This window comes from the organism of the source record quoted next, unplaced genomic scaffold, assembly GCF_019419815.1.
Source record: "Pyrus x bretschneideri cultivar Hongxiangsu unplaced genomic scaffold, Pyrus_bretschneideri_v1 Contig2, whole genome shotgun sequence".
NCBI classification, from domain to species: Eukaryota; Viridiplantae; Streptophyta; class Magnoliopsida; order Rosales; family Rosaceae; genus Pyrus; species Pyrus x bretschneideri.
The window spans coordinates 13,575,820-13,588,752 of record NW_025999501.1 but is presented as its reverse complement, the minus strand read 5'-3'; the positions used below and the strand labels follow the sequence as shown (position 1 = coordinate 13,588,752).

Genomic DNA, 12,933 nt, shown 5'->3' with positions numbered 1-12,933 from the left:
TGTTATCCACACACTCATTTGTACTTCTCACACACATTTTTCAATTTTCGATCGTCGAATCAAATCAATTGAAAAAGATCTATGAAAAAAAAATTAACAAAATTATATAAGAAGTAAAAATAAAAATGCGAATAACACTTTTTAAATTTGCATTTTAATTTTAGTAAGGGGTGCCTTCAATATAATTTTTAGTTTTTATTATTGGTCAATGGTGCCTTCAATAGCTTTTTTATTTTTTTTATTATTGGTCAACGGGTGCTATCAATATTGAGTGTAATAGAACCACACGTCTTTAACTTCCAATTTGAACTGTTTGTAGTAAAGACGATCGCTTATAGAGAACCACACGTTTTTCCTTCCAGTTAGAACAATTCAAGCATTTGTTAACTTACATCTGAATTGTTCTGGTAAATCATGATTAGGAGTGGGAATAAAAATTGTGAAACCAAGGAACCGTACCGAATTCAGAAAAAAAAAAAATCAGAAAAAAGCAAGTTGACTAAAAGTCAATTTGTTTTCAAAAACCGAACCGAACTGGATCTGTGTAATTTTAATTCGATCCTCTCCTTAACAGAACCAGTCTGAACCTAACTGAACTGGTTGTATTTAATATTTGTTTTTTTAGATATCAAATAACCTTAGCCAATTCAACGTTCATTTTTTACCATTTAGTACTATGGTCTAATGGTATTCATCTTCACTTGTAAGTGAGATGTCTTAGGTTCGATTCTCGTTAAAGGCAAATTTGAATCACATTATTGCTAAGTTCTCCCTTAATTTTGACAATATTATTTTTAACAAAAATAAGGACTATTTTTTGACCCAAAAAAAAAAATCAACGTCCATTCTTTTAGGCCCAAAAAAATATAACTAAACTAAGGCCCAAATACCTGTAACTATACTAAAACCTGATACCGAACACATGTACCTGCACCCAGGGATGCAAGTTGGATTGGAAATTCCAATTTGGACCGATAAATTTTGTTCCGAGTTCGAACATATCTGATTTTGAAAATTTCTGAAAATTTTGGTTGGCAATTGGAATGTGATCCAAAATTTCTCAAACTTAGTTTTATAAAAAGAAAATGGTACATATATTAAACCAAAGATAAAAGCATACGAATTATTTATCTTGTTTATTTTTATTTTATGTCATACACACTTAACAACATACAAATATCGCAACAATTCAGAAAGAATATTAAATGGTGGATACATAAAAGCTTGTAAATTTTCAAAACATCTTATAAAATGCAGGAGAACCGAATTATGTTCCGAAAATTTCGTGACAAAGAAGTTTCTAGTAAATTTCGATAATTCAAAATTCTGAAATTAAAACTAATATTTGATTCCGAAACATTTTTGAATTGGCATTGAAATGCTTCTCTCTGATCCGATCACACCAGTCCCTCACTTTCTCTCCCTACACTTTTCTCGGGTGTCAATCTTTGTTCTTCTCCACTCCCCTTTATTCCCTTTCTCCTTTTTCTTCTTTTCTTCTTCTTTCTTCGGTGTGCTCTTTTCTTCGGTGTACGGACGTAGAGAGTGGCCGGAATAAATGGGGTAATATATGGGAATTTGGGGATTCGATTATCACAGAGTTTAGAGTTTGTGATATGCCGTAAGGAGTGTTTGGACATATTTAATTCGAGTAGAACCGAAAACTGGTCGAACTGAACCAAAATCAACAAAACTGAACCATGCCGGTCTAACAAATAATTTTAAATATAACCAAACCGGCGTTAAATTATTATTTCACTTTTATTTTGGCGCTGGGGCAGGCTGAATCGTACTATGCCTACCTCTAGTCATGCCAACTTTATAAAAATCCTAGAAGACCAAAATGTAATTCTTGTCATGTCGTTTTATGCAATGTAGGTGTCCTCTCTAGGATTACTTTTTAAATAGTCATTTATGCTTGCACTCTTGAGATTCTTCGTGTTTTCACAAATTCTTTGCATTTTAAAAATTTACCCTACCACCCATTGAGATTTCGAATTGTTTTCACAAAACCCCTTTTGTTAGAATTTTGTCTAAAATTATCGAATGTTATAAATAATAGTTTCTTCTAATGGTAACTTACCCGTAAAGTTGATTACATGAACATGCCTTTTGATTTATTGTGTTTTCACAGAACCCCTCAGATTTAAAGTTTTCTCACCCTGAAGTTTTGAACGTTACGGTCCCATAAGGTTTAACATGCTTTCATATAACACCCTTCAACTAAAATGAGGCCATGGATGGGGGATTGGAAAACAAGAAAGGGTATTCCTAAATTTTCATAAACAAGAAATCGTAGCCGAAGCCAGACCGCACCTATGGGATATACAGAGCATTTTTACAATCACTTTTGGCAAAAGACGTAGCCTTTTACCCGATTCATCTCATATAAACACATAATCCCCAAAAAATAATCACTATGCACCATGCAGGCACAACAACATCTGGTTGAATGGGTATCTTCACCCTCCTTATCTTCTTCTTGGAACCCTTCCTTGAATCTGTCATAGTTTGTGGGCTCGTTCGACTTGAATGGCCGTTCTCCCAATACTCGAACCAAGTCCTCTTGGTGAAGGACTTCCTTTTCCAGCAACACTCTGCAATCTATCCTATCTGCTCTTTGTGCTCCTCTATTAACTGAATGGTGCGGACGTATGCTTTACCACTTCACTGTCAATGATTGCACCGTTTTGCTACTGTAGGGCTTCGTCATCTCAAATGAATCGTCCCTCTGAGGAAATGAAAGAAGACCTACCTTGTTGCTGAATCCATACAATGCAACTTGAGCATAAGTCATTTTGGTCACTTTCTCCAAGTCGTTCTGCGCTCCAGCTGAAATCTTCCCCAACAAAATCTACTCCAAAAATATCACCGCAGTTAATGACAAGTCAGTTGAAAAAATCTCATAAGCTACGAAGATGTCTTTCGTTTTAAAATTAGAATGTGGTGCCATCATAGGCTCATAGCAATACCCCAACTTCAGCTTTCTACATACATGAGCCTGATCATGCACAACTAGCCACAATTTTTGTTTCTCTATTAAACTAAGATGTACTGTCACAGATGTTACGAACTTTATTTTTTCTGTTCAGTCTGAGGCATTGTGCTTGATCAATTTAAGACAATTGGGTTATTGTAACACAAGAATGTCTGCAGTCGGAAACTATTCAAACATTGCAACACAACATATATTATTACTAATTATACAGATTTAAAGGACAAAAGGCATCATATACTTTCAGAATTAACTCTAAGTTTTTTTTGTTGCCAAGATGGCATCCTTGGAATTTTAAACGCTATATTTCAGGTGAATTCGTACTTCAATGAGTGTGAGACCATACTAAAGTGCCTTTGTAACGTTAAGCGTTGAACCAAAATCCTAAATTGGGAGCATACAAGTACCATTCTTCAATAAATCAAGATTTTCCTTCTTAATTATAAAGCTTATCAGAAATTCTGGGAAAGATGGAGCTTCACCTGCTCAGCAGCTCGGCCACCAAGGGCCATGCATGTCATATCACAAAGCTGCTCTTTGGTCATAAGAAGATTTTCATTGGAAACATACTGAGCAAACCCCAATGCTGCAGTACCACGTGGAACAATAGTTACTTTAAGTAAAGGTTCTGCATATTCAAGGAACCAACCAGCAACAGCATGACCAGATTCATGGTAAGCAACAGTCCGTCTTTCCAGCTTGCTTATAACCTGCATAAAGAGTCCAGCAAACAGTTAAATATCTTGGTAAAAAATTTAGAAAGTCTCTCATGATCAAACAGTTGTTTACACCATTGTTTTAGGTCGCGCAGGTACAAACTTAGAATTAATGATGCCAAAAAAATTATCTCACTGTTGCAGGTCCATAAAAAAATCTCCTAATTCTCAGCTATTAATCTTTGAATCATAAAGGAGTCGACAACTGCACAGATTACCATGCAGTGGCAACAGATACCTTGTTCTTCTTTTCTGGGCTGCCTATCACCCTGTCTATAGCCGCCTCAAAATGTTTCATGGTGATCTTTGGACTTTCATTTCTTGCAGCAATGTCTGCTCCAGCAAATCCAGGAGTGAAAGCAGCAAGCCTCTCAGAGTAAAATGACGGCTCCAGATCCAGCTTGAGCTTGCTCAGATATATTTGAAAAATCTGGTTACGACCTTTGATGTTTGGTTTATCAATGGTAGTCTGACGGTCAAACTGACCAAGCCTCAAGAGAGCTTTATCCAGAATATCAGGCCTATTAGTGCCAGCAAGTACAACAACTCCAGCAGTGGTTCCAAATCCATCCATTTCTACAAGCAATTGATTGAGAGTACTTCAGGCTCGTCATGGCCACCTGAAAAGCCTCCACGCCCTCTTGCCCGGCCAATTGCATCAATCTCATCAATAAATATTATACTGGGTGCGCACTGTCTTGCCCCTAATAAGCTTCGAACCCTTGATGGCCCAACACCAACAAACATTTCCATAAAATCTGAACCAGATATAGATAGAAAGGGCACCCCAGATTCACCAGCAGTTGCCTTCGCAAAAAGCGTCTTTCCTGTTCCAGGAGGACCAACAAGAAGAGCACCTTTCGGAATTTTGGCTCCCATTTCCTCATATTTCTTCAGATGTTTTAGAACGTGCACAAACTCCATTATTTCTTGCTTAGCCTCATCGCAGCCAGCTACATCTTTAAAGAGAACCTGCATCAAAATGTGGACACTAAAGAATTGTTATGTAAATAACTGCATCCATGTTTGACTTTATTACTAATACAAGAAACATGATGAAGGCAACACAAGGAAATGAAATGCATACTTAACCTTGTTCTTAGCATTCTTATCCAACTTCGTGACCTGTGCTTTGCCTATGTTGAATATTCCTCGGCCGCTTTTTCCACCTGGACCAAAATGCTAGGCATTTTTCTGCTCATGAACCAAAGGGCTCCCAGAAGCAACACTGTTGGCCCGTACCCTAACAAATCTTTGGACCTCATTACTTGGGATACATAAATTACAGGAACAAAATCCTGACGGTCAATCCCTAGAGCTTCTTGGGCTTCCTCCAACTTTTCTTCAAAAGATTGAACACTCCCAATGTTACAATAATATTTAAACTGGGTTAAATTTCCTTCGGAAGGAGAACCATTAACAGTATCACGGACAGAATCATCACTATGAACTTTTTCACGTGCGGAGCTCCTCACGTACACTTTTACAACTGATTTGTTTGCAACTTCAATGTGATCGACCAACCCAAGTTCAAGTAGCTTATTTTTTAATTCTTGGAAACTTATCTGGGAAACAAATCAGCTTAAGCAGAAATCACTAATGAAAATGAAATGGAAAAAATAAGCCAAATAACAACATTGATGCAGAATGTTTGACGAGAACTTAGACAATAAAGATATATAGACGAGAAGACACAGAGGCCTCAGGGAGGAACATCTGTTTATTCAATCATTCGAGACTCCCTCTACTGAACTATAAAGGCTCTATTATATAGACCTTGCTAGAAACACGAAAGTAAACCTATTCAACAGAAAAGTAATCTTTTTTTTTTTCTGTCAAACACATGAAGGTAATCTTAATCCTACGCGAAAGCAATTCAAATAAACTAGTGTCTCTAAGTGTAGTGATTACCTCCTTCGTTTGATGAGGATTAAGGAGTAATGAAGCAATAAAATCTTGAATCTGCTTCGAAAACTGTCCCTGAGTATTCCCCTGACCAACTGCACTTGATACCTCTGATGAAAAATGAAACTGACGGGCATACTAAAACAATGTTGCACTTACCCAATACACATCAATGGGGAAAAACCTACAAAAATCAGAATGTGGCACACCTTTGGACACTGAATTCTGTTCGCCCCCTTTCGGAATCTGCTTCTTATTTTTCGGATAATAATTTTCGTAATCTATAAGACCAAACCGTTGCAGACATCCAAACATTAACACATTATGCTAAGCATCAAATTTTATCAAACCAAAAAAATTTCTCAACTTTTGGGCAGAAAGCCTTACGTTTCTTCCTGGGGCCTTGGCTGGAGAACAAGCGACGAATTCTATGGATTCCGAGAACAGACTTCAAATTCGACATGTATGCTTTTGATACGAGCTGCTTCCCAGCTCCATTGTACGCTATATATCCCCTCAGAATCCCAACGCAGCCATCAACGCACGCATTGCCGAGCGGCGTCGACGACGGCGGAAAGGAATCGTGCAGCAGCGTGTTCCTCCCGTTGTAAGTACCCGAAATCACATTCTGCGCAGAAAAATATCAAATTTATCAACCAACTAAAAAAGAGAACTTTAGGGAAAAACAAATTCAAAACTTAGGATTTTTTAGGTTATAATTCTTACTCTTTTGAATTTGGAACGAGCCGAGTGGGTGATCGAGCGTCCGATGCTTGAGAAAACCATTGTATCGAGCCGCAGGAATCGTTTGAGGTGGAGAATGGTACTTTTGAAACCGTAGAGAGAGTTCTGCACGTCTGTTTGGTTGCCCAGAAAATTTCTGGTGGGACGGTTAATCATGATACTATTCATCTTACTTTGAATTTTATCTTTATCATTAAAACTCAAAATTTTTAAATACTTTTCATTAATTTTTGTTAAAATAATTTGGTGCCTTTTCTCATGGCTCACGTATGAATGCATTCAGCCGACTTTAGAGTGCAAATAATAGTGGGAAAAAACATTCTCATACAGAGTTTTGTATGAGTTTGCTTCGCCTTATGATATGGGAGGCAAGGAGTGACACAAGCAAATGCTCACTATACTTAGATTGCGATGCAAACAAACATAGAAAACAGCAGTGTCGAATTGCTTCCCTCATGAGTAATGTAATCTACATACATAAGTTTTACAATATAATGAAATAAGTAGCAAGGCTTAGAATCAGTCTCATTGTTGTTGGTTTAAAACGTGAAAAATTTCAAAGAAAATATGAGAATTTCAGAAAAAAAAAAAAAATTTGATATGAAATAACTGTTGAACATTTGGTATAGGATTGTAATTTTGATATTTTCACTAAATTTGAAGAACTTTAGAAATCGAATCGAAAGAAAGATTGAGTTAAAAAAAAATTGGTGCAAAAATAATCAATATCGAATAAGAGTTAAACATTAGTTCTCTTGACACCATCTTAAGATGAAGAACAAAAAGATGAAAGTAAGTGCAAGGAAAGGAGCCAGTACACTTGTGTATCCAAAAATAGTTCAAATGATTGCAATGAGTCTAAGTTCTTCTTATATCTCTTCTAACAATCACTAACAAATTCTCTGATGATGGTGCTGTTCACTCACACTTTTTATGAACCTTTTGTTAATTTCTATCATTTGATCATATTTAATTTATATCCGACGGCCAAAAATTACGAGAGGATTATGGAAAATAAAAACCACCTTTCTCCTTATACTGACGATAAAATCTACATCGCAATTTTTAGCATACATATCGTTATTGTTCAACATTGTATAGTTTACGTTTATGGATTCATCCAAAACTATGATTCATGCCCACGTCAAAATAGGAAGAAACCCATGATAGACAAGAAGAAGAGGTTGGAGATGAACGAGAAGAGGAACATGTAGAGTTTGAAGAAGCACTTGATGGTTTAGGGTTCCTAATCATGAATGGCACCATATCTTGAAGCAATCCTTGTGAGCTTCTCTCTTCTTCCACAAACTCTTGATGCCGGTCCGGAGATGGGCCGGGCGGCAGATCCGGAACTGGATCGGGAGTAACGCTTCGCAGACTTTCTTGGGCTTCTCGGTCTTGGTCTTCGGCTTGGGGCTCCGAGGTTTTCTTCTTGGGCTTCTTCATCGACGGGCTGGAGTTTTGGGCCTGGTTGTTAAAGTCAAAAAATGGATATGCGAAGTGTAAATGGAGCCCTTCATAGGTGATGATGAGCGTGTCTGGGTCCTCACTGGACCTCTCTACTTGCTTTTTAGCACTGCATCTTGGATTTGTGCACCTGTAGTAGCTTCTATAAACAAATAAAAAAAAAACTGGGTAAGAAATGTAAATTGAAAGATTAAAGTAAAATAAATCATTTGAAAGTTTACTTTTTTTTATTTTTTATTATAAGCGATATTATTACTTTAAGCTACAATATGATGAGGATGAATGGTTTGAACTCGGTATACAGTGGGTTGAAGAAGAAGGTTTTATCCACTGGAACAATCCACCCGCCATTTGCAATTGAAAGTTTAATGTAATTGTGTGATTGTATCATCATGTCAAACCTTTGTTTAATGGCCTAGTACTAGGGTTAGACCTGGCGTAGGTAGAATATTTAAGGATAATCTACCTTCTTAAGGTCTTGAATAGGGTAGTTGGCTTCATGCCGCAGCACTAATTAGAGAGCATTTCGTGAACTAATCAGCTTAATTAGTATTAAAGTGGTATAAGTCATGCAGATTAAGTCCGACTCTTGCACACATAAGATAATAAAGTGGTTTACGATGCTTATAGGCTTTTCGATGCAAAGTTTATTGGTTTAGGTACCTAATAAACAAATGACGCGACTCTTGTTCAACAATTATCATTTGTTTTAAGTTAATTAATAATTATATATTTGTGGTTTTGTTTTTTTGACTTTTCTAATAGGAACGTACGTCTTATATCTTTTATCAAAAATAGCGTTAAACACTTTTCTTGAAGTTTGCATATTCTTCGTAAGAGCTTACGGACTTTGAAGTCGAAGTTTTTTTTATAAACAAGCAATATTAGAAGATGGAGAATGGACGGCCTTGGATGTAGAACTGAGTGCTCATGACCGCTTGAACTACACGTTTACTATGGCTGCAATAATATCAAAACCCTAAAGCTTTTAAAAACAATTTCAGATAAATGGGAAGAAGAAGGAGCTATATATAGTAAATATTACCTAGGATTTGGGCTATTCTTAATGGATTTTTGGCCATATTTCCTCCATTTATAACCATCATCAGCCATTATTCCATTTCCACAGCTTTTGATCTTCAGAGTATACTTATGCTCAACCTTACTCAGACCCCCTTCTGGCAATGACAGCCTGCAAAATAAGAAAATGCATTTACACCAAACTACAAAAAATAAACCCAATCAATTAAATTCTACAAAAACGAGGAACATAAAATTATTGCAACATATACATACAAACCTGGCATTTGAAAGTTCTTGGGGCTGGACTGTTCCCGTTGTGACAGACAAAGCAGTCTCAATATCTTGGATTGTCGGACCAGAATAGACGTTAGGGATAAACCGGTTGATAGCCTCTTTGCTGAAAGCACTAGTCGTTTGGGACTGCACATATTCCTCCGGTAGCACAAAGAACGGTGACTCATTGTCCAGAAGCTCCCTCACCAGCTCTTCCTCTGAGCCGTCCGACCACGTAGCAGCCATTGCTTCCTCCATTGCTAATAGAAAAAGAAGAAGAAGAAACTGAGAGGAAATGAGTTGATAAGATGAGAATTATAGAGTGTGTATTATCTGGTGAAGAAATAAAAGACGGGAAAAGGTGGAGCAGATGAAGAAGGGAAGTCGTCACGTCTACGTGTTTGCCTCTTGACTTTTAAAGTAAGAGGGTTTTGGTTTCGTATGCATTATACTTAGACTTAGCTAAGAATTCTATTCCCGTCAAACAGTAAACATATTTGGTAAACTGAACAACCCTAGCTACGGGCATTTTTTGAAAAATTAATGGGGTCATTTGCCTTGTGCATATATATGCATGCTAGGGTAATTTCAATGTCTTTCCCACCGAGATCAAATTCAAGAACAGTAATTTTCACGATTGCATCAAATTCAAAAAAAATAATTCCGGTTTGCAAAACACTGGCTTCATGATCATCTCGATATTAATTTACCGGAAAAAGAGTGGGTGAGGTAAATTGTATAAGAAAATTGCCTGTCTATTTTCTATGGATGTATACATTTGTTTATTTTTTTTGTTGAATTGAATAAGTAAAAGGAGAATAAAGCGCCAAAAATAAACCAAGAATGTGCAAAAAGACAATCTAAATTGTAGAGAAAAGGGGGTTCAAAATCTATTTGCATATGAAGAAATACATCAATTCTAATTAATGTAACTAAATCCATATTTGAGAAATCGCTTGATAGCTAGTGTGGAAAATTATTTACTTTTTTTCAAAAAAAAATGAAAGGTAGACAAAGCAAGAGTAAATTTTCTTTCAATTCATTTTCTTTTGTTGCTTTGCAGCATTCTCTGTGTTTTCATTTAGTGTTTTATTTGTCTTGTTATGATGTTTTGATGAGAAGAAATTTTGAATGATAGAGGCATCAAAGGTGGACCAAAGCTACCTGAACCATGACCCAATTTTCAACCCAAAGCAGGAGTCAACCACTAAAGAATCAATAAAAATATACGTTTTCATTATTTTCAAAGAGATTACATTCTCTCCTTTCTTTAAATAAACAGATTAAAAACTTGAACTTCATTAATTATCACTTCTTTTTTAAATTCTTTGAGGAAGCATATAATTGGCTACCTGGATAGTTAATTACTTTATAAAAGGAGTAGATATGAACTGTGATAGACTTTTTAACAAGAACTTCCTAATTAAAGGAGATGTATTCTCATGTTATCAATTCATCACATGTCAAGTGTTTATTAAAAGAATAGTTGGTTTTAACTTTTTTAACGCGTCACACATATTCATTGAATAAGCAACGTCATTAGAATTGTATGTTGATTGCAAGAGAGAATCTCTTCAATTAAACTGATGAAACTATAAAACCCTACTTTAGTTTTTCCCTCAACTTTCTTTTCCAACTCTCCCAAGTCTCGATCACGTGAGATGAGTAGCATGCAAAAAGAAGATATATAACAAAATTAGAGCCTCCCGTAATTAAGGTTTATATATACTCATACAAGACTAAGCATGCATGTTTATTGAATATTGCCAGAAAACCGAACCACATTAATTCCAAGAGTTCGCATTTTGCAATTTCCAAATCTCTACGCTTCCATTATTTTAGATTTTAGAGAGATTTGTTTTTTCTGTTGATGGGCTGGCGGTGCAAAAGGTCAATGCCTATGTCTAACAACATAGTGGTCCACATGCATGCATGCCTCGATCTTTCTCACAAGAAAGAAAACAAAATTAATTATCGCAACTAATTGTCCACCCAAATTCATCAATTAGGAGACCATTAGAAGCTAATAGTATTTTGTTAACTTGACAACAATTCAAACAAAGTACACGTGATCAATGATATAGCTTGAAAGAAACAAAGCTATGTATATATACAACCACGTATATTGGCATTCCACCACAAGTACTTTGAAAAAGTATTGCATGACACTAAAATATAGTCAAGTAATATAAGTTTACGTGTTACGTGCATGATTGATGGATGATAGCTTATGCTTTATAGTGTAGTATATATTAGTTAATAATCAAATTCTATGTTTCATCACTTATTTAATTATCACATAAATATGTTTTAGTGTCGCACAATAATTTATACTTTTTATCACCCAAAACGATTTAGAAAATAAACAAATAAAAACTGAAAAAAAAATCTAGTGTGGTTCAACCATCGTCACCATAGCTAATATATTTAGAAAGTTTATCTTGCAACACGAGGGGAACCGAGTGGTGTCTTCAAAGTGAGGGCAGGTTTTGGAGGTTTGTGGCTTTGACTTTTGTTAATCTTAGAAACATAAACAGAGGGTGCGTACTGTCTCCCTCTCCCCTACCCTACCCGCGTAAAAACACAAATCTGGGGTTGACCGTCAGACAATCGGAAAGAGAGAGAGGCGTCGGTTAGCGGATGAGGGAAGAGGTGGAGTGGGCGCACGTTAGGAACCAAAGAAACCAAGTTATCTTTGGTTGGAAAAAACTTGGACGTGTTCGTTCGCCAAAGTCAACCCTTTTTAACGTGGGACCATGTGGGGGACACGTGTGATTCTGGTGTCGAGCTTCACGAGTGAGGGGTAGGAGCGCCTCGAGCTGTCGAGGTCTGTGGTGTCGGAGGAACTGGAGGAGGAGGGGCTTGATCCGAGCAGTGACGCTGTAACTCATCCTTTGGGGTTAAAACAAAGAAGAGAAGGGCGCGGTGGGGTCCTAAAGACACTTGGGAATGCTTATGAGCACATGTCCTAATCGATCGTCCTTGGCAAGGGCATCTTCCTCTAGTACTGGCAGTCAAAAGACTCGAAACCTAGTCTTCTAGGTGGTTTGGCTACAAGTGGAAAACTGCCACCACTGTTTCTTTACCTACGCGGCAAATCCCATCGAAACCTTGCCAAGGACAATTGCCCACGCAAGGAGAGATTTTCTTTCAAATTTGGTTTATAATTTCATTTACATCACCCGCGAAATCAAAGTTAATTATGTGTTTAAAAAGTGATCTCTTTGTCCAATAAAAACTCGACGCATGGCATAATTGCATAGGAATATCTATTTCACGCTAAAACAGATTTATTATTACATTTTAACGAATATAATTTTCTTGCTTGTAAATTGCAACGTAGCATTTCTCTTCCCACTAATTTGAGAAGAGTAATGTCGCTTGATACTTTTTGAGACCTAGCTACCTTAACGGCTAGAATTTTTGAGACCTAGCTACCTTAACGGCTAGAATTAGAAATACCCCACTCACAGGTCACATCTTAACATTTTTCATCTACTATGAAGAGAAGAACTATGCTAGCTTGACACATTAGACCTAACGGCTACAAACTGAACACTCTCATCTTCCATTGCACTATTTTGACAGTTAAACAACCAACATTTACATGGTGCATGTTGTCAATTAACTTATATTATAAAATGTGTATTTATTCCTAAAACATTATACATATCCATGATATATGACCAATGTGAGCATTCCAGTAATACCGCCACGTAGTTCGGATTCTATGTGCTATAATATAGGCATACAACACGTATAATATTTCATGGATTTAGAATACACGATGGAACGTGAACACTAAATGGC

The 12,933-nt window shown here is 36.6% G+C and overlaps 1 protein-coding gene and 1 pseudogene across 1 annotated transcript; both read right to left on the bottom strand.

Annotated features, from left to right (window-relative positions):
- Positions 1 to 2,266: 2,266 nt before the first annotated feature.
- LOC125476873 lies at positions 2,267 to 6,402 on the bottom strand (annotated as a pseudogene).
- Positions 6,403 to 7,377: 975 nt separating this feature from the next.
- Positions 7,378 to 9,477, bottom strand: LOC103937213 (probable WRKY transcription factor 49). The gene is made up of 3 exons (XM_048582876.1): positions 9,128 to 9,477; positions 8,873 to 9,019; positions 7,378 to 7,969 (listed from the first exon to the last, which is right to left on the bottom strand). The coding sequence occupies exons 1-3, from the start codon at positions 9,379 to 9,381 to the stop codon at positions 7,477 to 7,479; spliced, it is 894 nt and encodes a 297-aa protein (XP_048438833.1). The 5' UTR covers positions 9,382 to 9,477; the 3' UTR covers positions 7,378 to 7,476.
- Positions 9,478 to 12,933: the final 3,456 nt, after the last annotated feature.

Bases quoted from the DNA above. Each gene is read 5' to 3' on its own strand.
- LOC103937213 (XM_048582876.1), bottom strand. From the start codon at position 9,381: ATGGAGGAAGCAATGGCTGCTACGTGGTCGGACGGCTCAGAGGAAGAG. The intron at 9,020-9,127 runs GTTTGTATGTAT...CTTATTTTGCAG, and splicing joins CAAGAACTTTCAAATGCCAG to GCTGTCATTGCCAGAAGGGG. The intron at 7,970-8,872 runs GTAATATTTACT...ATTTGTTTATAG, and splicing joins AAGAATAGCCCAAATCCTAG to AAGCTACTACAGGTGCACAA.